The sequence below is a fragment of the Dipodomys merriami genome, unplaced genomic scaffold (genome assembly GCF_024711535.1).
Source record: "Dipodomys merriami isolate MVZ:Mamm:240054 unplaced genomic scaffold, mDipMer1.0.p SCAF_143, whole genome shotgun sequence".
Classification (NCBI taxonomy): domain Eukaryota; kingdom Metazoa; phylum Chordata; class Mammalia; order Rodentia; family Heteromyidae; genus Dipodomys; species Dipodomys merriami.
Genome location: NW_027202749.1, coordinates 655,639 through 679,940, shown reverse-complemented (window position 1 = coordinate 679,940; position 24,302 = coordinate 655,639). Strand labels below are relative to the sequence as shown.

Here is a 24,302-nt window from a genome sequence, read left to right as displayed (position 1 = left end):
GGCAGGCCAGGGGGGAGGGGGAGGGGAGGGGTGGCAGGCCAGGGGGGAGGGGGGAGGGGTGGCAGGCCAGGGGGGAGGGGGAGGGGAGGAGGGAGAGGGGAGGGGTGGCAGGCCAGGGGGAGGGGTGGCAGGCCAGGGGAGGGGGGAGGGGAGGAGGGAGAGGGGAGGGGTGGCAGGCCAGGGGGAGGGGAGGTTCAGTGGGCCTCCAGAGGACTTCCTGCTGCCCACTCAATTCACACACCCACCTCAGGGCTCTCCTAACTTTCTCCAGAGTTTGCCCCCTCTGGCTTGTGCTTAGCGGGTCCTGCTCCCCCTCCCCTCCTGTCGGTGCCCTTTGTCCTCAGGGAGCCACGCCCCCTGCTGAGCCTTCCCTTCCCTATAACACGGTGCCACGTGTAATTTGCGCCCCCCCCTCTCCCCTGTGGGTCTTCTCCCTGGCTCCAAGCTCAGGGGGGAGCCCGGAGTACCCCTCCCCAGTCCCAGGAGCAAGGATGGCATCGGGTGGTGGGGCAGGGCTGAGGAGGCGGGCAGGCCCGCGGAGGAGGGGCAGAGCGGAGCAGCCTGGGCAAGAAGCCCTCGGCCAGCTGAGATGCCCGCACCCCACCTCTCGGGTGGTTACGCTGGGGTTGCCCTGCCTGGGGAAACGGACAGTCACTCTGGGCACCCCTCGCCTGGGGTGAAGACCACTTTCCACTTCTTAGAGGGGCCCTGTGGCACGGACTCGGTTCTGGCAAGGCTGACAGGTACGGTGTGGGTATGTAGAGAGACTCTCAGGAAGGGAACGCAGGGCTCCCGGAGGGAGGAGCTGCCAGGACCTGCAGGCTGCAGGGGTGCTCCCCCAGCCTGGGCCGGCCCCCAGCACCCCCTGTCCCCTGGGGCAAGCCTGTCCCGTGGTCTGATTCAGGGGCCCAAGTGAAGCAGGCTGAGCACCTGACCACCGGGGCCTGGGGCCTGGGCGGAGCGCACACCCCTCCCTGCCTCGGCCCTGCCCTGCCTGCCAGCCACATGCGGCCCAAGTCCACCTTTTAATAAAGCCAGGCAGACACCTTAGAAGGTAGGCTACAAAAAGCATGAGTGACCACTGAGTTCTCAGTTACATTTCAGAACAACACCTTGCATCTCAACCCTGATGTCTGGACAGGGCTGCGGACACAAGTATATAATGGCTCATTCCCCTGACTTATCAGCTTTGTATCACAAAGCTGCAGTCATCAGAAAGCTGTGATAATATATAAACAGGTTAGACAGCTCAGAACCACCAGGGCTGGCACTTCAGTACACTATGCAGACTTCAAAATCTGTGAAGATGTGAGTTTATCAGTAAGTGGTGTAAGGACAACTGGTTAGCTATTTAAAATTTAAGACAAATTTCCTGACCCACACTTTAGAGATCAACATTTAAAATGTGAGAATGAATCCACAAAAGTAGAAAGCAGAATCTGATATGCTCTTCTAAGCGGGGAAGGGCACCCACCTAACAACATGATCCGTCACCTGCAAACCGCACACCCACTGCCTAAGCAAAACGGGGGTCCTGGCGGGCTGCGAGGCAGCCTGCACTGTGGAGAGCCTGGCTCTACAAAGCCCAGCCGAGACACACACTCGTCAACACACGAAAACGTCCGTCTCTGCCCTCGGGGGAATGTCCACAGAGACCAGAGGCATCTCCTTCGTCACAGGGCAGGCCAGGGCTCAGAAATCTGGGAAGGACAGGTGGGCCGGTGGGCCTGGCTTAGCACCCCTCCAGGAGGGGCCCTGCAGGGCCAGGCCTGCACCGGGAGCCTGCCAGCCTTGGTGGTGGGCAGGGCCGGGGGGCTTTGGGCTGCCGAAGGGATGTGTCCTCACCAGTGCCCTGCAACGAGGCCCATTAAGCCCAGGGCCCATGGAGACAGACAACAACAAGACTGGAAACGAACAGAAGCTCAAGACTGCCCAAGGAGCGGTTGCTCAAGATGGTGTGCTCCGTGGCGGGCACAAGCCCAACGTGTGTGAGCCCTGGCGTCCCCACCTCATACACAAATCCATGGGGGAGGGGGCACTGAGTCCCATCCAAAACTGCCACTACTGACCTGTCTGCTGTTTCTAGAAAAACCTGATGTGTGAGGCTAGTGTTTACTTGGCCTGACTCAGCCAGCACCAGCATGGTGCAAAGCTGGCCAAAGGAGCGAGATACCCCAGTGCTATTGGACACATGGTCATTCTTGGGATTCAGAACGCTGTGCGTGCACACGCAGAGATGTGTGCACGTTTCCTGGGTGGAGAGCGCTGTGCGTGCACACGCAGGGATGTGTGCACGTTTCCTAGGTGGAGAGCGCCGTGCGTGCACACGCAGGGATGTGTGCACGTTTCCTGGGTGGAGAGCGCTGTGCGTGCACACGCAGGGATGTGTGCACGTTTCCTGGGATATGGAATGTTGTGTATGCACACTTGACTGTGGGCATGTTTCCTAGGATGTGGAACATGAACACTCAGAGCCATGTGTACCTTTATTTTTTTGTCAGTCCTGGGGCTTGAACTCTGGGCCTGCGCACTGTCCTTCAGCTCTTCAGCTCAAGGTGAGCGAGCACTCTACCACTTGAGCCACAGCACCACTTTCAGTTTTCTGGTGGTTTATTGGAGATAAGAGTTTCATGGACTTTCCTGCCCAGGCTGGCTCTGAACCATGATCCTCAGATCTCAGCCTCCTGAGTAGCTGGGCTTCAGGCCCTTGCACCTTTTCTGGGATGCAGGATGCTGTGCGTGAACCCTCGCTGCTGTGGGCATGCTTCCTGGGATGTGGAATATTCCCAGAAATGTGGTACAGCTCTGAGTGTGTAGCACAGCGTCTCATATCCCAGAAAGTGTGCATGCAGCCCTGAGCATGCGCACACAGTGTTCCGCATCCCGGGAAACATGGCTCAGCCCTGCACAGACACCCACAGCATTTCAGTTCCCGGGACACTCGCACACGGCCCTGCGTGTGCACGCGGCATTCTGCATCCCAGGAAACACGCACAGGGCCCTGAGTGCGTGGGCTGTGAGCACAATCCCTGGGATACGAAACACCGCATGCACACTGTGGGCTGTGTGCACATTTCCTGAACACAGAACGGGGCGGGTGCACATGCAGGGCCATGTGACATTTTCTGGGACACAGAACACTGCACACTCTGGGCTGTGTGCACATTTCCTGGGATGTAGATGTGGTGTGTGAACACCAGGGCGTGCATGCGTGCAGGAAACCCCTGACTGCGAGGGGAAGCAAGGGTTAGCGTAGAGTTGGCAGGCCCTGCACACCCAGCCTGCACAGGAACGCACAACTTACTCCAAGCACATGAGACTCTCCATCCCATCAAAAGCAGAACAGTAAGGTCATGGGGCGGAGACCTTGGTGACCGCACAGGCCAAGGAGCCAGACTGCAGAACTGGTCCAGCACAGTCACTAAACAAAGGCTAACAACGGCAACAAGAAGCCCCGCGGAGGGCTTGGGCCTGCAGATTTACCTGTCATGATTCAACGCACAGAGCAATGGGGCAGTGGAGGATGCCCCAGCGGCCCTGACGAAGCCCTTACTAGACAAACACTTTCGTAAGCATGTCCAAAAACTACAGGCATCAGCCTGAGGACTCAACACAAGTGTGGATTCATGCATGGGAGCACAGCAACAGCAAAGCCATCAGGAGCCAGAGCTCAACAGCATCTCCAGGGTGGTCCGGGGTGTCCGTGGGCCCTGAGGATGGGCCCCAGGGTCCCCGGCCTGAGCAGGAGATGGGAATGCAAAGAAACGTGAGCGGCAGGGCCACGCAGTGCACACGCAACGTCCGGCAGGACGCAGAGGGGGCAGAGGAACGGCCAAAGCAGCACAAGGGGCTCCAAGGAAGATCCATAGGATCATCATGGCCAGAATGTGAGGAACCTAGGGCAAAGAGGCCTGAGGGTAAACACAGTGGCAGTGACAGGCAGAGTAGCCCGGGCCTGTAAGCTCAGCTCCTTAAGAGGGAGCAATAGGAAGTCTGGTCTGAGGCTGACCCTGGGCAAAAGCATGAGACTCCAGGTGAAAAACAAAAAGGGCTTTGGTGTGGCTCAAATGTAAGCCCTCTTCCACTGTCTGCCTTGAGCCTGAACTGAACACGAAGAAGCTGGACCTTCCTTTTGACTTGTCAGGCCTGGGTGGGAGTTCTGAAGAGGATCTCCTGGGGTACAGCTGACCCTGCAGGCCTCGGACTGTCCATGTCTGGACATGGGAGAGGAAGAACTTGCTTAGTACTAAAGAAAGCTGCAAGAGAATGAACAGATACATCTAATACAAAAATGGGAGAGATAGAGGCAACAAACAGAAGCCATCCCCACCATCCTGGGAATATAAACAGATCCAATGCTCCTCTAAGAAGCAGAGAACAGGAAGGTGGATGAGAGTCTGGGCCAAGTCTACACTATCCACAGAAAACACAAGTTAGATGTGGAAAGACAATGAAGAAAAAGGACCAGTAATGACTTACACCAAAAGCCAAAGAAACACACAAGAAAAACAGCTCATTGGCCAGTATCTCCATAAACACAGACGCAAATGCTAGCAAATACCCAGCACCATACGAAATGGGTGCTGTACCTCAGGGAATTGGAACTTACGCCTGAGTGCAAGCTTAGTTCAGCAAATGAACTGTAGAACACGAGGAACAGAAAGGAGAGAATCACACCACCGTCTCAACGGAGGTAGCACAAAAAGTATTTGGCAGTAGGAGAAATGAAGCATCTGCTGCATTTCAATCTCAGGAGAAAAGCATTCAAAGAGGGGGCTGGGAAGGTGGCTCAGTGGTAGAGCGCTTGCTTGCATGCCTGAGGCCCTGGGTTCGATTCCTCAGCACCACATAAGCAAAAGGAAAAACGCTGGAAGTGGCGCTGTGGCTCAAGTGGTAGAGTGCTCGCCTTGAGCTGAAGAGCTGAGGGAGCTGAGGGACAGCGCCCAGGCCCAGAGTTCAGGCCCCACGACCGGACCTCCCCCCCCCAAAAAAAGCATCCAAAGAAAGAGGTGGGGAGGACTTCCTCAGGAGTCAGACGGGGACACCTGCAGTCCCACGGCCAGCGGCACGTCCCAGTGTGGCAGACGGGACACCTGCAGTCCCACGGCCAGCGGCGCGTCCCAGTGTGGCAGACGGGGCACTGCAGTCCCACAGCCAGTGCCGCATCCCAGTGTGGCAGACGGGAAAGCTTTCCTTCTCCACCACAATCGGGAACAGTCTTCCCCTGCCAACCGTCCGTCTCTTTAACATTGGATTGGAGGTGCTAGCCAAAGCAATTAGGCAAGAAAAATAAAAGGAATCCCATCAAAATCGTATCTCCACAGGCATGGGAGCAGCCCTCCCCTCTGCCACGCCACCCTGCTGGGCCTCAAGGCCAGGAAACGTGCAACTTTCTGGTTCCCCAGCACGTTAGACGGCTGGACGGCCTCCACCGATGCAGAGCTGTGACCCTTCTGAACAGACGTTTGACTGTGACTCCATCCAAACGCCGCTCTCCTGTTTTCCATTTGATGGGTGACTTGCTGACTCGATCTGCTGTAGCAAGGTCAGAATTGTACCTGATGACTCCAATAGGAAGAATGAACCAAGAGCTGTGTAGATGTAGCTAAGGAAGCGAGACAAACTGCCCGGCACTCACAATGTCCCCGAGGACAGGCGCCGGGCGCAGCACACGGAGACACTTCGCTTCCTTTATATTCTTCCTTTATTCGACCTTAAATACGTAAAAAGCAAGTGTCTGGATCAAACTTACAAAGTAAAGCTTTCCTTTCCAGGACAAGGTAACCTCGATCAGCATGCCTCCAAGCCCAGGACCGAGAGGGAGAGGGCGTTTCAGAGACAAAAGTGAGATACAAAATTTGAATAAGAACACAGAAAATCTCAATTCCCAAGGAGTAGAATTAACAAAAAATTAGGACTTGGCTATGGAAATGACAATGAAGTAATCCTATTTCTGAGAGGAATTACTTTGTAAGGTCCCTAGAAAAGACAGAAAAGGCTGACAGTTCCAAGTACCTCTGTCGGTATGCTGCCAAGTCATTTCACCAAGGAAGTCGGAACCTCCTGTAGCAGCCCCACAACAGGCCTTGCTGGCTTCTAGGAAAACTGAGTGCCCTGAAGTAGTGTTTGAAAATTAAAATGAGGCACTAAAGTATGTAACAGGCTCCTTTTCTTTTTGGTGCCAGTCCTGGGGCTTGAACTCAGGACCTGGGCACTATCCTGAGCTTTTTGGTGCAAGGTTAGAGCTTTACCACTTGAGCTCCACCTCCAGCTTTGGTGATTAATTGGAGATAAGAGTCTCATGGACTTTTTTTGTCCAGGCTGGCTTCGAACTGAGATCCTCAGACTTCAGCCTCCTGAGTAGCAGGATTATGGGTCTAAGCAACTGGACCAGGCTGGTAGGCTCCTTTTCTTCCCACTCTAACTGGGTAGGAACTTCTGAGGATCAAACAAAACCAATCATCATCTCAGATTCCCAAATTAATCTTGCCTCACCTCATTGCTAACATGGCCAAGAGTAGCTAGCTCCGCAGAATGACAGAAGAAAGGACTAGTGGTCTGGGTGGGGGAGAAGGGAGGGGGTGGGGGTGGGGGTGAGTCTTGCCAGAGTACACAGCACACCTGTGGACAGGACAGAGCAACTGTCCGGTGCTAATAAAAACAAGTCAAGGGGACTCACTACCAGCGGGTGTCCTCGATGCTGTTTTCTCTGTATGACTGTGAGCGAGGGACGGGGCCCAGATAGAGAAGGAGCTGGAAACGCCCGTGGCACCACTGAGAAGACTTGAAGGAACTGCTCCCACTCAGCCAGGAGCAACCAACCAACCGGCCTCCCTTCATCACCAGGCCGAGGCTGAGACCAGGATGCAATGGGGCAGACACGGACTGGACACTCTGAGACCCTGTAGAGACGGGGTAAGACCCTGCACTGATCCCGGCTCAGGTGGCCACCACTAAGATATCTGCTGCTCCCAGAGGTTTACTGTGTAAAATAAGTAGAAGACTCAGACACTAAATGTCATAAAATACAGTTAAATAAAGGATGATTCAACTAAACGGAAGATACTAGACATTCATGAATCAAGGGCCTTATCATTAAGAGAACATTATTCTCTGACAGACGGAATGCAATCTCTATCAAGATTTCAGCTGCGTTTTCATATGTACAGAGAAAACAACACACCCATCCTGAGGTTCATTTGGGAATTCAGGGGTCCAGGAAGCCCAAACAGTCCTGAAAGACAACAAAGCTGGGCAGGGAAACCGTGCCCAGAAATAAATCACAAGTCAGACTCAGGGCTGATGTTCAAATGAGGTGCCAAGAAAGTTCAACAGGGAAAGTGTAATTTTCCCACCAAACAGTGCTGGGACAATCAGACATCCACTGTGCCTCTGGGCCTGACCCTGCTTCACACTACACATGAGGCTTCCTGAAAAAGGCACCAAAGCCGGGCGCCCGTGACTCACGCCTGCCACCCTAGCTACTCAGGAGGCTGAGATCTGAGGATCACGGTTCAAAGCCAGCCCGGGCAAGAAAGTCTGTGAAACTCGTATCTCCAGTAAACCACCAGAAAACCAGAAGTGGTGCTGTGGCTCAAGTGGTAGAGCGTTTGCCTTGAGCTGAAGAGCTGAGAGACAGCGCCCAGGCCCGGAGTTAAGGCCCACGACCGGATTCCCCCCCAAAAAAATATATATACATTAAGAGCTAAAACTTATTGGGCGCCCGTGGCTCAGGCCTGTAATTCTAGCTACGTAAGAGGCTGAGATCTGAGCATCGCAGTGTGGAGTCAGCCCAACAGGCAAATCCTTGAAGTTCTTACTTCCAATTAAGGAGCAAAAGGCCCAAACCAGGGAGGAGTGACACTGTCATGACAGATTCACGGAAGCGTAGCCCTGGACATCACCTCTGTCATATTAAAAAGCTAAAAGTGGAGGCGTGGCTCACGTGGTTGAGCACCAGCCGTGATCAAGGTGAGTAGCTGCGGCTCTCAGAAATTGGTGGTGGGATGCCCATCCACGCACCCACCCTGGGAAACGTCTGGAAGTTCATCAGAAAGTTAAACACGGTTACCGTAAGAATCAGCAATTCATCCTGAGGTATAGACCCAAACAAATGAATTCACATCCAAACACCTGAACATACAGGGATTCCTCAGGGCCTCCCGGCGGGAGCAGCAGCCACAAGGCCCATGCTGAGTAGAGCAGCACACGGGCGGGTGACAGGAGTGAGGCCAGGGCCGGCAGCACAGCAGGTGACCGACGCTTTGGGGGCCGCCAGTGCCGCTGGGTCCATGAGGCCTCCGACCTGTGTGGCGGCTCAGGGGCTCAACAGAGCTGTCCCTACACAGAGGCAGAGCAGCGGTTCCGTGCTCTGCCGCGCAACACGTCCAGGCAGTTCCTGTGTGCATCAGAAGCAGCGTGGGCGCCTGGGGGCTGTGGCTCCCACTTGTAATCCCAGCGACTCAGGAGGCAGAGAGCTGAGGATGCGGGTAAAAGCTGGCCCAGGCAGGAACGGCTGTTTTATCTCCAATTAACCAGCAAAATGCTGGGCCAGTGGTATGGCTCAAGTAGTAGAGTGCAAGCCATAAACAAACGTCACCAAGAGATCAGGCCAACTTTAAGCCCCAACATCAGGGACCGATTCAAGAAAGAAGCATCCTGTGCTTCAGACCATCCAGGTCTGAGGGGTTATTTCTATGGCTTCTATGGAGAGGACAGACACCTGCTCTGAGCACTGGTCACTGTGGGGAGGACGGACGGCTGCTCTGAGCACTGAGGCAGGCCATCCCGAAGGGCGTAAAAAAGTGACACCGGCTGACCTCAAGGCCTCACGTCTGCTAGTAGGTGCTCCACCCCCTGCGCACACCCTTGGCTTAGGTTTTAGAGGACGGTTCGCTTTTGTTCAGGCCACCTTAGACTGCTGCCTTTGTGCGGTTGGGAGTGTGGGTGTGAGCCACACCTGTGCTGCTATCTTCATGCCAGCCTCCTGCCAAGCTGGAATCATAGGCCTGGGCTGCCACTTCTGTTTGTGGTGCTGGGGACAGACCCCAAGTCCTCACGCCAGCCGGGCAAGCGCCCTGTACCAAGCTCTGCTCCTGGCCCCTATGGCGTCTCTACGCATCCCCTGGGCTTGACATGAACACACAGCCAGCCACAGCGCTGTCCAGGCCTGCGCCCTGGCTCTGGAACAGCGCAGCACACAGGGCCCAGTGCTTTAATTCAGCGCATAGTTAAACTGGTTTGCGAACTTCTCGTGCTTCTTCTGGTCCATCTGGTTCATTGCCGCAACTACTCTCTGCACAGCTGCCCTGGAAGAGAGCGAGGCAAGACACACTTAGGAGGCTGTGGCCCCTCCTGTGGCCTCTGGTCCCGGGGTGGCTGTCTGCAGATGTCCTGTGGGTACCATCCCGTGTACGGAGAGGCCGACACAGCACAAGGCCGCAGCTCCGGGGGAGCCCACGGCAGCGCCTCTGCCCGGGAGGGGCCTGGCCCACCTCTCAGGCTTGCGAGGCGCTGCCAGGACCCCAGGCTGCATCCAGCACCGCCTGGCCGGCCCTCCAGGAAGCACCTCGCAGGCCCTGCCCCTCAGGGGCTGCGGACTGCCGGGTTTCACGCCCACCGCCGGCTCACTGGGTGGCCATGTGTGGACCCGCACGCTCATTTTTCATTCCCAGGCTCACTGCGGTGGCCATGTGTGGACCTGCACACCCAGGTGTCACTCCCACCGCCAGCTCACTGGGTGGCCGGGCATGGCAGCACTGTGGGACATGGGGAGAGGAAGGCCCAAGCCCGCCAGGCCACACCCTCCCAGCCCCATCCAGGCAGAACACAGGCCTGACTGGCCACGCTGGGTCATCTCCTGCCCCAACCTCTGCTGGGCTCCCTCCCCCGACGCCTGGCTTTCCTGAGGGCGCGGGCCGCGCCTCTGCTCTGGGAGCCGGCTCCGGCTCTGGCTCCTGCCCCGTCTCACTGCTGCTGGGCGCCTGACACCTCCCTGGCTGACCCATGGCAGCTGGCCTGGCGCTCTCAACCTGGAAGGCTGCGACTGCTTTCAGCCCTGGCCCTGGACCAGGGGCCACGGCCTGCCAGGCCACAGCGCCCCGGGCTGGGGAGGCTGCTCTTCAGGGCTCCTCCAGGCCAGGGCCCCGGAGCCGGGCAGGAGCAGCCTCCTCCCACAGGAATCCTGACCACGTTCCCAGCGTCAGCCAGGGAAAGGCCATGGACAGTACCCTGGCACCAGCCTTAGCCTTGTGGGGCGCTAACCACACTGCCTGACCACGCTGGCCTGTCTGATGGCTGGCCGAGGGCCCGGGGCGGGTGCCCATCTGTGCAGGGCCGCAGATGTGTGGCCTGGACCCTGGCTGGTGCTGGGTCCGGACCCAGTAAGAGCTGGTATATCAGGGAGCCCCCGCCGCCAGCCTCCACACACCCCTCCCCACAGGTGTCGCCAAGACAACACTGTCCCTGATGGGTGGACACAGCAAGGCCAGCGCTGAGCCCTCTGGGGTGAGTGAGCAGGGCAGAGAGGAAGGCCGGCACCACACCAGTCGGCTCCCATACAGACGGGAGACACAGCGTCTCCTGGGAAGCCACTCGTGGCACCCAGGATCAGGCCCCTGGGACCCACGTCCCTGGCCAGCACTGAAGCCGCCAGTGAGAAACTCCGGGCAGTTCAGGGGGGTCTGTCCCACTGGACTGAGGGATCTGACCCCCGGAGTGGGGGGTCTGTCCCCCTGGAGTGGGGGGGTCTGTCCCACCGGAGTGGGAGTTCTGTCCCACCAGACTGAGGGGTATGTCCCACCGGACTGGGGGGTCTGTAACACCAGAGTGGGGGAGGGGGTTCTGTCCCATTGGACTGAGGTGTCTGTCCCACCGGACTGGGGGGGGTCTGTCCCACCGGACTAGGGGGTCTGTCCCACTGCAGTGGGGGGTCTGTCCCACCGGACTGGGGGGTCTGTCCCACCGGACTAGGGGGTCTGTCCCACTGCAGTGGGGGGTCTGTCCCACCGGACTGGGGGGTCTGTCCCACCGGACTAGGGGGTCTGTCCCACTGCAGTGGGGGGTCTGTCCCACCGGACTGGGGGGTCTGTCCCACCGGACTAGGGGGTCTGTCCCACTGCAGTGGGGGGTCTGTCCCACCGGACTAGGGGGTCTGTCCCACTGCAGTGGGGGGTCTGTCCCACCGGACTGGGGGGTCTGTCCCACCGGACTAGGGGGTCTGTCCCACTGCAGTGGGGGGTCTGTCCCACCGGACTAGGGGGTCTGTCCCACTGGAGTGTGGGGGATCTGTTCCACTGCAGTGGGGGGTCTGTCCCACCGGACTTGGGGGGGGTTTGTCCCACTGGAGTGGGGGGGTCTGTCCCACTGGAGTGGGGGGTCTGTCCCACTGGATGGGGGGGGCTGGTGACAGCTCTTACTTGGCAAAGACCTTCTTCCCAATGCGGGCCCGGGCGGTGTTGGCCCGCTCTCGCAGGTCGGTGAGGTTGGGGTGTTTCTTCCTCTTCCCTTTGCCCTTCTTGCTATACCTGGATGAGCCGAGATCTGCCCCCGTGGCGGCCTCCACGTCCTTCAGAAACTCAGGGTCCTGCCAATCTGAACAAAACCCTCAATGTTAGAAAATGCTTGCCAGACTCCAGCGCCGGTTCTCCTGGTTCAAGCTCCGCCCCAGGAGACAGGGCGGGGCTCTGCTGACTCGGCACAGCCCCTGCGGCCCCACAGGCCCGAGAGGAGGCAGACACAGAAGGGCCAGGCCGTGGCCAGGGAGCGGGACTACCACAGTACTTTCCAGCCTGCAGGCTGGACAGCTGGGTGCTCTCAGACGCACCCGCTGCCAGGCTGGGAAGTACGGGTGGGCTATCTCCTGTACTGCAGGAACCTGGCACACACCTCAGAAACACGGAGTGCGGTTCAGCAAGACAGGGCCGCTGTTCTTGAGCCAGCCGGGCACCAGCTGTTATGAGAATGGGAAGATGCCTGCCACCCAGCCCTGCCAGCGTCCTCTCCACACCAGGAAGACACAGGATGATGATGCTCACCCCTGGGCTGCTGAAAACGGTAGCTATGTGGAGGGCACCAAGTCCCCCAGGGGTTGGGCCTGAGGCTGCAGGCAGCTGGCTGCAGATCAGTATGGTGTGGGTCGGGCCTCGCCTGGCCGGGGAGGCCCCAGGGAGGCGGGGAGGACCACCCCACCCGACAGGCCAGCACACAGACGGGCCTGGCTCCAAGTGCGCCAGACACCCCCACACTCTGTGGGACTCAGAGCCAGGGCACGGGGGCAGAGGTGGCATCTGCCAGCGGGTGCCGCTGGGCCAGGCTGTGCGGAGGGCACGCTCCTCCGGGGAGCAGCTGTGCACCCCAGACAGACGGATGGCACGGCCTTCCCAGGCTGACTTTTGGAGTGAAGGAACTCGGGCTGCACAGTTCAGATACAGGGGCGATTAATCCAAGATTAAGGAAAACTGTCCAAACAGTTTATCTCCCGGTAATAAGAAGGCGTCACAGTTTAGGAACCCGGTGAATAGAGCAATTGTTTAAACACAAGGAAAAACGCCGGCACCCAGCGGAGACGGAATGAGCACCTCGGGAAAATGAAGGAGCAATTTAAAAGCCTTTGAAGAAAATCAATAGATGCTGGGGCCGAGGGCCTTCCCGGCTCTGACGGCCAGCGCCGCATGCATTGTCACTGAGGTGAGCACCAGGGAAAGAAAAGTGCCCCATGCGCGGGGCGGGATCAATACTGCAGTTAGTAAAGAGACGCTATTTCACATCTGACTGGCCAGCGTGGCTCAGCCCAAGGCCTGATACCTGTGTGTTAACAAGCCACCGAGGGCTGGAGAACCAGATACTCTTCAGGGTTGACACAAAAATAGGCACTTAATTTGCTCCTGAGTGCAAGCCACCAGGGAAGGCCTGGCCCGCAGATTAACGGGTCAGGACCCACTCCACCCCGTGGCCTCCACACATCCCAGGGCGCTGGGCTGGGACTGCAAGAAGAAGGCCAAGAGCCTGCAGACACGGCCCTCCCCAGAGCAGGCTGGGCCCAGTGCCCGCCCCCCCCCCACCCCCCTGCAGACACGGCCCTCCCCAGAGCAGGCTGGGCCCAGTGCCCGCCCCCCGCCCCCCTGCAGACACGGCCCTCCCCAGAGGAGGCTGGGCCCAGTGCCCACCCCCCCACCCCCCTGCAGACACGGCCCTCCCCAGAGGAGGCTGGGCCCAGTGCCCGCCCCCCCACCCCCTCCTTGCCCAGCCCTACCTGGCCGTGCTGGCTGCTGCAGCCGCTGCCTCTGCTCCCGGGCCCTGTGCTCTGGGTCGAGAGGCTGCCCGGCGTCATCTCTGGGGATGATCTTCCCGTGGAACGGGCACTGCAGAGAGGCACACACAGCCCTCAGGGGTGCATGGTCAAGCGGGGTCCCGTGAAGTCTGTGAGCAATACCCCTTGAACGAGGGGCCCGGGAACAGCAACAGAGCTTGAGGCCTGGCATCAGTCTGCCTGAGGCAACCGTGCCTCAACCTGCATTCTTCTGCCCAGGGTGTGGGAGGTGGGGCAGCCTAGCACCCCGTCCCGCCCCCAGGACGCCAGCCTCACAGGGACAAGGGGCCTGGGCACTGTGGAAGCACTCAGAAGCTGACTCCAGGGCCCAGACAGGAGACCCCAGACGCAGTGCTCTGATGGACAGTGGCTAGCAGGGGCCCTTGGTGCTGAGCCACGCCCAGGGAGGACGGCAGCTCAGGACTTCCCTCTGGTACTCATCCGGGCCCTGCCAGCTGCCTCACCTTTAGCCGGTCTTGGCGCTCACAGAGCCGGCCGTCGGGTCTCAGGGCCCGGCACCGGTGCTGCACGGGCTCAAACGTCCCTGCAAAGGTGATGTGGCGGCTCCGGAGAATCTCAGAGACGTCTGCACTGTCTGTCTCCTCCTCTACCTCATGGGGCTTCCAGAAGCGGTGCTGAGACTCAGATCTGCAATGTGGGCCAGACACCTTCAAAATGTCTTCCGGGTCCTCAGAGAAAGGCAGCTACCCCGTGTCCAGAAGAGGGGGCAACTGTCCCCCACAGCAGCCGAAGTGCCCCTCAACCCTGGGAAGGGAACGGACCCCACGGAACCCCAACTCCTCCCGGGGCAGAGGACACTGTCACTTCAGCTGGACTCCATCTTGCCACTGCATCAAGCAGCTCAAGACCACAAACCCAAGGCTCCCTGCGGCCCGTCCCTCTGCGGCGTGGACACAGCACCGGCGGCTGTGCTTGTCTCCCCACCTTCCTCCCTGGGGAGCCCCCCCTGCCCCTCTGGCCTGGGCCCTGCCTGGTGGCTGCCAGGGAAGAATGCGAGTGCTCAGGGTGGCGAGGGGGAGACCAGCTGCTGCAGGCTGAGAAGGCGGCATCACAGGGCTCTGGAGAACTCTCGGGGCCATTCACGCTTTGGGCCTGGCCTTCCCAGCGGTTCCCGAAGGGCGCTGTGCCCGCTGACCAGGCAGCAGCTTCCCAAAGCTGGCTCTGCTGGACTCACTTGAGAATCTTCCCAGCCACCGGCTGCTCCTGACCCCAGTCGCACAGGTCCGCTCCAAAGGGCACAACAGGCGCCCGGGCCCGCTCTGCGGCCAGCCTCTGGGCTTCCTCTGGTCCCAGCGGCGCCCTGAGAACAGCACGGCGTTAGCTGCTCACCTCTGCTACAGCCCCCGCGACCCCCCCCACCCCAGTACAGTGCTAGTGTGAACAAGCCACAGCCACAGCCACATACGGCCGGGCTTCGGGCAGCGGCCGAGGTGCAGCTAGCGCCAAAGCTAAGCACCGGCTCTGGTCTCCACGCTTGCCAGGCCAGGGTCCCCCCACATCCACCGCACATTCTAGAGCGAGGCCCAGGCCCATGTGCCCCACGAGCATCTTTGCCCCGGGTCTCTGTCCCTGCCCTGGCAGATTCCAGCAGGTGCCGCCCTGCTGGAGCTGCACGCTCTACAGCGCTCAAAGGAGCGCCCGAGAAGAGGGCGTGCGGCGTCACCTGGTGGCGCTGGGAGGTGGAGGGGCTCGGCAGTCTGGGGGCCGCCGGGGCTGGGCAGCAGCAGAGGTAGGGTCTGACGCCTCTTCAGTCCCCTTCACCCTGGCCTGCAGGGGCTGGGTGGCCGTGGCTGCAGCTGCGTCTCTCCCCAGAGTCTGTGTCAGCCCTGAAACAGACACAGACCTGATCCAGGTGCTGCGCCGTCCCGCCCTGTGGCCTCCGTGGCCAGCGGCGTGGCGGCCTTACCCGGGCCTCAGGCAGGGCCCACCACCTTGGAAGGCAGTGGACTCGGGGCAGGGACCACGCAGCCCTGCTGGGGGCACTGCTAACATGGGGTCACCAGCTTCAGCCCATGCTGCCGTGTGGGGGGCGGGGCCTGCACACCCCAACCGTGACACGCCACCGCGTGCGGCCCTGGCTCCACTGCTCCCAGGGCACACGGAGGAGGCTTTAAGCTGGGACTCACACAGCACTTCTCTCCAGGGATATGCCCGGGACTGTACTCGGCTTCTGCCAATGGCCTTGAGAGCAGACAGGGCAGCCAGACACAGGGTGCACAAGCTAACATGACTGCAGGGCAAACGCCAGGTTCCTGACAAGCAGCCGGCAGGCCCTGGGCTGGACGGGGCTGTGACACTGGCCCCTCTGCAGGGCCTCACAGACGATGTGACAGATAGCACAGACTTCTATACTGGTCTCGTGTCCCCGCAGGACAAGGGCAGACCTTCCACACTCCAGACCTGCCCACCCTGCCTTGCCCAGGGCCAGCAGCTGGCAAGGCCGGCCCTGCACCCGCCCCTGCGCCCGTCCCTCGCTGCCCCTTCTCTGGCAGGGCACCACAGGGCTGCTGGGGCTCCAAAGGCTGCCCCATCCTGCATGTATCACACCAGAACAAGGCCTGCCCAGGGCCCAGAGCAGCCTGAACCAAACGCACAGCACCGCCTTCTAAGCACCTTGTCACAAAAGAAAGAAAAAAGAAAGAATTTTACAATGTGCGTCTGACAAAGCAGAATGCACACACCAGACCAAGTGAGAAGGGAAAGCCCAAGGGAGCTGGAGAGAACATGAGCAACGGCCAGTCTACTGAAAGATAATAACTAAAAAAAAAAAAAGCCCAGCGGCACTGGCGGCTCACACCTGCAATCCTTGCTACTCAGGAGGCTGAGACCTGACGACCATATTTAAAAGCCAGCTCAGGCAGGAAAGCCTGTGAGATTTTTGTCTCAGATTAATCACCAAAAAAGCCAGAAGTGGAACTGTGGTTCACATGGTAGAGTACTAACCTTGAGCAAAAATACCTCAGGAACAGCGCCCAGTCCCTGAGTTCAAGCCCCAGGACCACCAGCACCAAGAATGAAAAGAGAACAAGGAAAGGAAGGGTGGCAAGGAAGGGCACAGAGACACAGGGGACAATTCTACAATTACTCGCTCAGCAGATGAGGGGAGGGGTGGCGGGAGAGCGCAGAGCAAACCTCTTTAGCTCAGAGGTGTGAAGGACAGACTCTGATATCAGTGTCCTCATTTGTGGACTCCCAGAAGAAAGGAAAAAACAACTGGAGTGTGGAAAAACAGCTAAGAAGTGGTTAGCCAAACTTCCCTGGTATCAGAGAGCTTTTTGAGAGCAAGAGGAAAAACTTTGGCTGGAAATGTTGCAGAAAGCTTAAGAACACTGAAGTTCAGGAGAAGCGGACAAATTCCACTGCTGCTCCTCTTATAGACAGCAGTGAACATAGGGCACAGCAAAGGGCTAGCTATGTCTCGGGGGTGCAGTGCTCGCCTCACGTGTGTGAGGCCCTGGGTTCAATCTCTAGCACAAGAAGAGAGGGCGGGCCCGCCGGGTGCTGGTGGCTCACACCTGTCATGCCAGCTACTCCCAAGGCTGAGATCGAGGACTGCAGCCTGACGCCAGCCTGGGCAGAGAAGTCATGAAGCCTTCATCTCCAACTAACTACTCAAAAAGCCAGAAGTGGAGCTGTGGCTCAAAGTGGTACAGTCTATCCTTGAGCAAAAAAAACCTCAGGACTGGCACACACACACACACACACACACACACACACACACACAAAAGAGAAAAAAGAAGGGGGGGGCTGGGAAGGTGGCTCAGTGGTAGAGCGCTTGCCTTGCATGCATGAGGCCCTGGGGTTCATTTCCTTAGTACCACATAAGCAGAAAGCCGAAAGTGGTGCTGTGGCTAAAGTGGTAGAGCGTTAGCCTTGAGCTGAAGAGCTGAGGGACAGCGCCCAGGCCCAGAGTTCAGGCCCCATGACCAAAAAAAAAAAAAGGGGGGGGAGAGACAGAGAGGAAAACAAAGAGAAAGATAGAAAACTGCAGGAAAAGTCATCCTACAGTTTTGTTTTGTTTTTTGTTTTGTCAGTCATGGGCTTGAATTCAGGACCCAGGCACTGTCCTGGAGCTCTCTGGTTCAAGACTAGCACTCTACCACTTTGAGCCACAGTGCTACTTCTGTTTTTCTGGTGATTAACTGGTGAGTCTCACAGCTTTTCCTGCTCAGGCTGGCTTTGAACCACCATCCTCAGATCTCAGCCTCCTGAGTGTCTAGGATTACAGACGTGAGCCACCAGTGTCTAGCCTTCCTACAATTTTATAACCAGCTGAGACAGCATGTAAGGCCCGCTGCTGGAAAGTACACTACCCACCAGGAAGAGAAGTAACTTTGATGGGGGCTGAGACAAGGGAGGGAACAAAGAACAGAGGGCTCTGTAATGTCTACTGCTCCTGCCCCACACCCACCACCAAAGAATTGAGTTCGTCTCTGGATGACCCAATGCAATGGGCAATGACAGGGCTCTGTACTTAAGCAGGGGACAGTACAGAAACTGAAAAGCTATGAGAGCCTCGAATGAGCTGGCTGGGTCTAGTTGGTTTAGAGCACATGCTTTGCATAGGGAAGGTCCTGGCTTCCATCCCCAGAACCAGAAGTAAATGGAGAATGCTAACAACATGTATGAGTCTTAAAACTTAGGGGTAACCGTAAAAAGATAATGTTTCTTAAAAGCAGCAGGAGAAAAGTTGTTCTGCCAAATAAAAGATGGGAGAAAGAGGAAAGCCAAACACTACCACAGCAGCAGCAAATCAAACAGAAAGTGCTGTAAACACAAGTACGCGGTAAATGCCAAATGTCTGGACAGGGTAAAACTGCATCAAATGGATTAAATACCCCAGTAGAAGAGTAGAAGACTGGCCAGATGAAGAACGCTTGCACATATGTCTACATGAGACCTCTAAAAACAACGCTAATGATGGAAAAGCCATACAGCGAAAACCAAAAGGTAGCCAGGGTCATATACAAACCTCAGTAAAACTGGACATTGAGTAAAAGGGGCGCATGACAAGGGCTGATGACCGTGGGAGTCACGGTGCACACAGCCGCCTCCGTCCTGGGGGCCTCCAGGTGGGCACGGGCGTGCGAGGGCACAGGTCTGGGAAGGCACGGGCGTGCGAGGGCACAGGTCTGGGAAGGCACGGGCGTGCGAGGGCACAGGTCTGGGAAGGCATGGGCGTGCGAGGGCACAGGCGTGCGGGGGCACAGGTCTGGGAAGGCACAGGCGTGCGAGGGCACAGGTCTGGGAAGGCATGGGCGTGCGAGGGCACAGGTCTGGGAAGGCATGGGCGTGCGAGGGCACAGGCGTGCGGGGGCACAGGTCTGGGAAGGCACAGGTGTGCGGTGGCACAGGTCTGGGAAGGCACAGGCGTGCGGGGGCATGGGCGTGCGAGGGCACAAGTCTGGGAAGGCACAGGCGTGCGGGGGCACAGGTCTGGGAAGGCATGGGCGTGTGAGGGCACAGGTCTGGGAAGGCACAGGCGTGCGGGGGCACGGGCGTGCGAGGGCACAGGTCTGGGAAGGCACGGGCGTGCGAGGGCACAGGTCTGGGAAGGCACGGGCGTGCGGGGGCACAGGTCTGGGAAGGCACGGGCGTGCGGGGGCACGGGCGTGCGAGGGCACAGGTCTGGGAAGGCACAGGCGTGCAGGGGCACAGGCGTGCGGGGGCACAGGCGTGCGGGGGCACAGGTCTGGGAAGGCACGGGCGTGCAGGGGCACAGGTCTGGGAAGGCACGGGCGTGCGGGGGCACAGGTCTGGGAAGGCACGGGCGTGCGAGGGCACAGGTCTGGGAAGGCACAGGCGTGCAGGGGCACAGGCGTGCGGGGGCACAGGCGTGCGGGGGCACAGGTCTGGGAAGGCACGGGCGTGCAGGGGCACAGGTCTGGGAAGGCACGGGCGTGCGGGGGCACAGGTCTGGGAAGGCACGGGCGTGCGAGGGCACAGGTCTGGGAAGGCACGGGCGTGCGGGGGCACAGGTCTGGGAAGGCACGGGCGTGCGGGGGCACGGGCGTGCGAGGGCACAGGTCTGGGAAGGCACAGGCGTGCAGGGGCACAGGCGTGCGAGGGCACAGGTCTGGGAAGGCACAGGCGTGCAGGGGCACAGGCGTGCGGGGGCACAGGTCTGGGAAGGCACGGGCGTGCGGGGGCAGCAGAGCGCGCCCCGGCGCAGAGCTGGCCTGCTGCCGCAGAGCTCAGCCTGACGCAGACAGGAGGGCGAGAGCTGCCCCGGGAGGCAAGCCTCAAATCCGCCCACCTGTTTCCGTACACGTCACCACGCAGGTGCTTACCTATGTCTGTGGCTGCTGCAGAGCAGGACTGTGACAGAGACCTGCTGTGGCCCAGAGAGCAGAAAACACCTGCCAGCCCCGCGTACAAGTGCAGACTGCCTTCCTCCCCCCTGGGTTCCTGAGAGCAGAGGACAGGGCCATGTCAGCCACCAGTCCCACAGGCTTTGCGGCCCTGAGCCTTGGGTGCTCTGTGCATTCAGAAGGTGGCAGGCAAGCCTGGCACCAGTGGCTGATGACTGTAGTCCCAGTTATTCAGGAGGCTGAGATCTGAGGATTATCATCTGAAGCCAGCCTGGGCAGCAAAGTCAATGAGACTCTTACCTCCAATGAACCACCAGAAAGCTCAAAGTCGAGCTGTAGCTCAAGTGGTAGAGCGCTAGCCTTGAGCAAAAAAGCTCAAGGACAGTGCCAGGCCCTGAGTTCAAGTCCAAGACTGGCACACATACACTCACAAATAAAGATAGGTAGGTAGGTGGGTGAGTGGGTGGATGGATGTAGACAGATGGACAGACAGCAAGACAGATGGATGGACGGATGCCAGGCCACCAGACTCACTCCGTCCTCAGGATTGACTGACACAGACCCCAGCCCACACACATATGCCTGAGGGGAGGGAGGCTGGCAGGTGAACAACGGGACATTTAGAGAGATACAATCGCAGCCAAAAGATCAATATGAGAATTCCTAAGAGTTACAAGAATGAAATATATTTTTCATTGATTTGTTGTTTTAAACCATTAAGAAGATGGGTAAGCGTGTTAGAGCAGGGTAAACACTCAGGGCACGGAACACACCACCATTTTCACACCGCTGTAGAAAATCAATCTCGCTGACGTACTTACAAAGTAAAACCCAAAAAGCAGAGCGCCCGCCCGCCCGCCCGCCCGGGCTCCGTGGGCCCAGAAGCCGCCCCAGCGCCTCACCACCGCACGCGGCGCCCGAGACATGCGGCACAGTATCAGGGCTCAGATTTCCTCCCACGGACGCTTTTAGAAAGAATCATAAAAATGTCCAAATCCCCTTTTTTGTTTAAATTGACCAAGTGGCACCTATTTGCCTGAAGCACTAAAGCAGACAGTGTAGGAGAGATCAATCGATAGGAGGAAATGGAGAGGCTGGGGCTTCGCACAAAGTTAGGCTGCTGAGCGCTGACATTATTGATTTTACCTAGTTCAGCTGGCCTTGTAATTAAAATGTAAATTTGAGAAAGAGATTATGTCCTGACAGAAATGGTAGGATTAAGGGGAAGATAAAAGCCCCTCAGTGAAAATTCAGAGAAAGAAATGAGAAAGAAAAAGAGCCTGGCTTCCTCAGCTGTGTGGATTTAGACTGAACCGAACACTTTCAGATTTTGCCTGCGTTTAATTGGAAAAACAGCGACAGAATATAAACTAGTATTATGAACTGGGCCAGCCACACAGGGCTGTCTAGCCAATCCCCAGGCCGCTTGCTCACCTCATTAGGGCGGGGTGCCTCCCCCCCCAAGGTCAGGATGGGCTCAGCCCTCCATCCCTGCTGGGGGTCTGCCCAGCCCTTCCTGGAGAGGGCTCCAGGCATCACGCCGAGGCCCTGCCCTGGAACCTGGGATCCTCAGCGCACCCCCCCAACTCCCCAGGCCAAAATGCTGTGTGGATTGTGGCTGCACCCCAGGGCGCACGCTGCCAGCCCAGCCTGTTTTCTGCTTGAACACCTGGAAACATGTGCCTCAAACCACTAAAGCCGCCAGGGCTGCCTGGGAGGTTCAGGACGGTTCTGAGTCTTTCCAAGAAACAGGTGAACGAGAGGCAGTAACACCGCAGGGTCTGGTGCTCTCTCCCCAGCCTCGCAGCTCACACCAGGAGGAAGGATGGCTACGTGACAAGCCACCCTGACCCTCAGGGGCGGAACCTGGCGTTGCTCTCCAACGGAAGCACTGGCTTGAGTGGTACAGCACCATCCCTGAGCCAAGTGAGTGCACAGTCTCGAGTTCAAGCCCCAGTACCGGCACCCAGCAGGAGTGACACAACACTCCTCCTGCGCCAACAGCAGGGCCGGGAAGACTCCTGTGGAGGCCTTGCTGGGCCACCCCCGAGGGGCGCAGGTCAGACCAGTGCCCCGCAATCCTGGAGGGACCACAAGGCCTCCGAGGCTGGAACTTCCTCTGCGGCCCTCGGGGGCAGCAGTGACAAGCCACGAAGCGCGGTCACGGGCCACAGCAAACAGGAGCGCTAAGCCACGTCCTTCCCGCGGGGGCCGGCCGGGGCTCCCCTGTTCTGTGCCCACTCGGCGCTAAGGTCAGGTCTCACCAAGCGAAGGGGCCGAGCAGAGGCTGGACTGTGGCCGCTCCCACACCGCAGGCCAGAGGGACGGATGGAAACGCCTACTCTTTGAGGACAGTGCTGAGCTCGTCTCTTCCGGTCTGCTGTGGGACCCAGAGCCCCCAGTAAGGTGTGAGTGACCTTAGTGCCACCGCCACAGCCTATGTGGCTTCGGAAGTAGGACGCACAGGCCCAGGCCGGAAAAACGTGGTGCGATCAGGCTGGGAGGCGATGGCGCAGGAGCCCAGCCCCAGCGCCAAGGGAGGAGGGTGGGCAGCGGCGGGCAGAGGCCACCTGGACGGACACACAGCTGAGGGCAGAGGCCACCTGGACGGACACACAGCTGAGGGCAGAGGCCACCTGGACGGACACACAGCTGAGGGCAGAGGTGCTCTGGACGGACACACAGCGGAGGGCAGAGGCCACCTGGACAGACACACAGCAGAGGGCAGAGGTGCTCTGGACAGACACACAGCGGAGGGCAGAGGTGCTCTGGACAGACACACAGCGGAGAGCAGAGGTGCTCTGGGCGGACACACAGCGGAGGGCAGAGGTGCTCTGGACGGACACACAGGTGAGGGCAGAGGTGCTCTGGATGGGCACGCAGCGGAGGGCAGAGGTGCTCTGGACAGACACACAGCGGAGGGCAGAGGTGCTCTGGACGGACACACAGCGGAGGGCAGAGGTGCTCTGGACGGACACACAGGTGAGGGCAGAGGTGCTCTGGACAGGCACGCAGCGGAGGGCAGAGGTGCTCTGGATGGGCACGCAGGTGCCGCGCAGCTGGGTGCTGCCTGCTGCACTGCCACCCTGCTACAGTGCTTCCCAAGGGGGAAGAGGCACACTGGCCCATGCTGCCCAGTCCGAGAACCTTCCTGAGCTGGAGCCCGAGCCCCGTCCAGCTGAGGGCGGCAGCTGGCAGGATGAGAGGCCCCGGAGCCGGGCACGGCACTCCCTGCGCCCACGTGAGGCGTGAGTCCCGACACAGGCAGCCAGGAGAGAAGACACCATCACGGGGCAGCGAGCGCCCAGGCCTCCTGAGGGTAATGCACCACACACTCGCCAGCACTCCCCGCCCCCAGGCGCGACCCGCCCAGTACCACCGAGCTTGGGCACACTGGGGTGCAAGCACAAGGCTGTTAGCAGCCTGGTCATGTTAACTTGGCACGACACCCCGAATGGGTTGTCTTCATCGTGACTTGTCCAATCATCTCAATCCTTCCAACAAGTTTACATTTCATATTACAGAGTCCAGTTCAACCCCCCTTGTCTGTCTGTGTCTCACCACGGAAGCTAGGCTTGTTGGTATTTCCCTCTTGACAGGTGCAAATACCACCTGCATGTGGCTGTGGGTTCTCACAGTGTGTGTGTGCGCGTGCACACGCACTGCTCCTGAGTCTTGAACTCAAGACCTTGTGCTCTTGCTTGGCTTTTTCACTCAAAGTTGGTGTTCTACCGCTTAAGCCACACCTCTACTCCCTACCTTTTACTGGGAAATAAGAATTCCGTGGACTTTCCTGCCCAGGCTGACTTTAAACCTTGACCTCAGATCTCAGCCTCCTGAGCAGCTGGGATCGAAGGCGTGAGCCACTGGCGCCCGGCTCACTCTACAAAGTTGGATAGAAGTGACAGCTTCCAATCCAGTTCTGCAGGGTGGGAGGCAGGCCAGGTGCTCGAAACCCAGCTCCCCAGCCAGGGAGGGGTTCTCAGCCTAAAGACAATGTGCAGAGAGGGGACCATCCTCCCCAGGCGGCCCCACCCCCACGCCCATCCCCCTCCTTGGCCCACAACTCACCATACGCAGCCTGCAAATGGTCAGGGATATGGGGTTCATAACCCTCCTTCTCAGGAACCTCCTCAAAGTCTTCATCGTCCTCCTCCTCCCTGTCCTCCAGGTCTTCTACCTGTAGAAATACCCGCCACCCCCAAGGAAAAATAAGACCACCAGACCCTGGGATGGGAAGTGCTGTTGGAGCAGAGGTTGGCAGGAGACTGCTCGGAGCGCTTTCCCACAGCTGGGAATCCACCTGCGCCGGGTCCACCTTGGGGCAGGCTGTCTCAGGCTGTGCCTGAGGGCCCGGTACCCTGACAGAGGCCAGGCCAGCCTCACCACGGCCACAGTGGGCCTGCTGCACACCTGGCCTAGCCTGGCCTTCCTCTCATCCCTGTGAAGAGCCAGCATGGCTCCAAGCCTCAGGACGGAACATCTGCAGACGCTTCCCACACACGTCGGGCAGCAGTCACTCAAGAGGCAAGGAGGCCGAGGGGAGCTTGTGGGGATGGCAGTCTGGGCCAGTTCAGGCAAAAAGCTGGTGAGACTCTATCTCAACCAACAAAACAGGCATGTTGTGTGCCCCTGTAATCCCAGGAGGTGTAGGTAGAAGA

At 58.9% G+C, this 24,302-nt stretch overlaps 1 protein-coding gene across 1 annotated transcript in view; it reads right to left on the bottom strand.

Moving 5' to 3' along the window:
• Nucleotides 1-5,686: 5,686 nt before the first annotated feature.
• Uvssa (UV stimulated scaffold protein A) overlaps nt 5,687-24,302 on the bottom strand; it is a 31,511-nt gene continuing 12,895 nt past the window's right edge. Inside the window, exons 7-13 of the mRNA XM_070021660.1 lie at nt 23,713-23,821; nt 14,994-15,156; nt 14,505-14,630; nt 13,774-13,957; nt 13,253-13,361; nt 11,418-11,592; nt 5,687-9,308 (exon numbers count right to left, since the gene is read on the bottom strand). Of these exons, the coding sequence (XP_069877761.1) occupies nt 9,215-9,308; nt 11,418-11,592; nt 13,253-13,361; nt 13,774-13,957; nt 14,505-14,630; nt 14,994-15,156; nt 23,713-23,821 (960 nt within the window). The 3' untranslated portion in view covers nt 5,687-9,214. The remainder of the gene's footprint in view (nt 9,309-11,417; nt 11,593-13,252; nt 13,362-13,773; nt 13,958-14,504; nt 14,631-14,993; nt 15,157-23,712; nt 23,822-24,302) is intronic.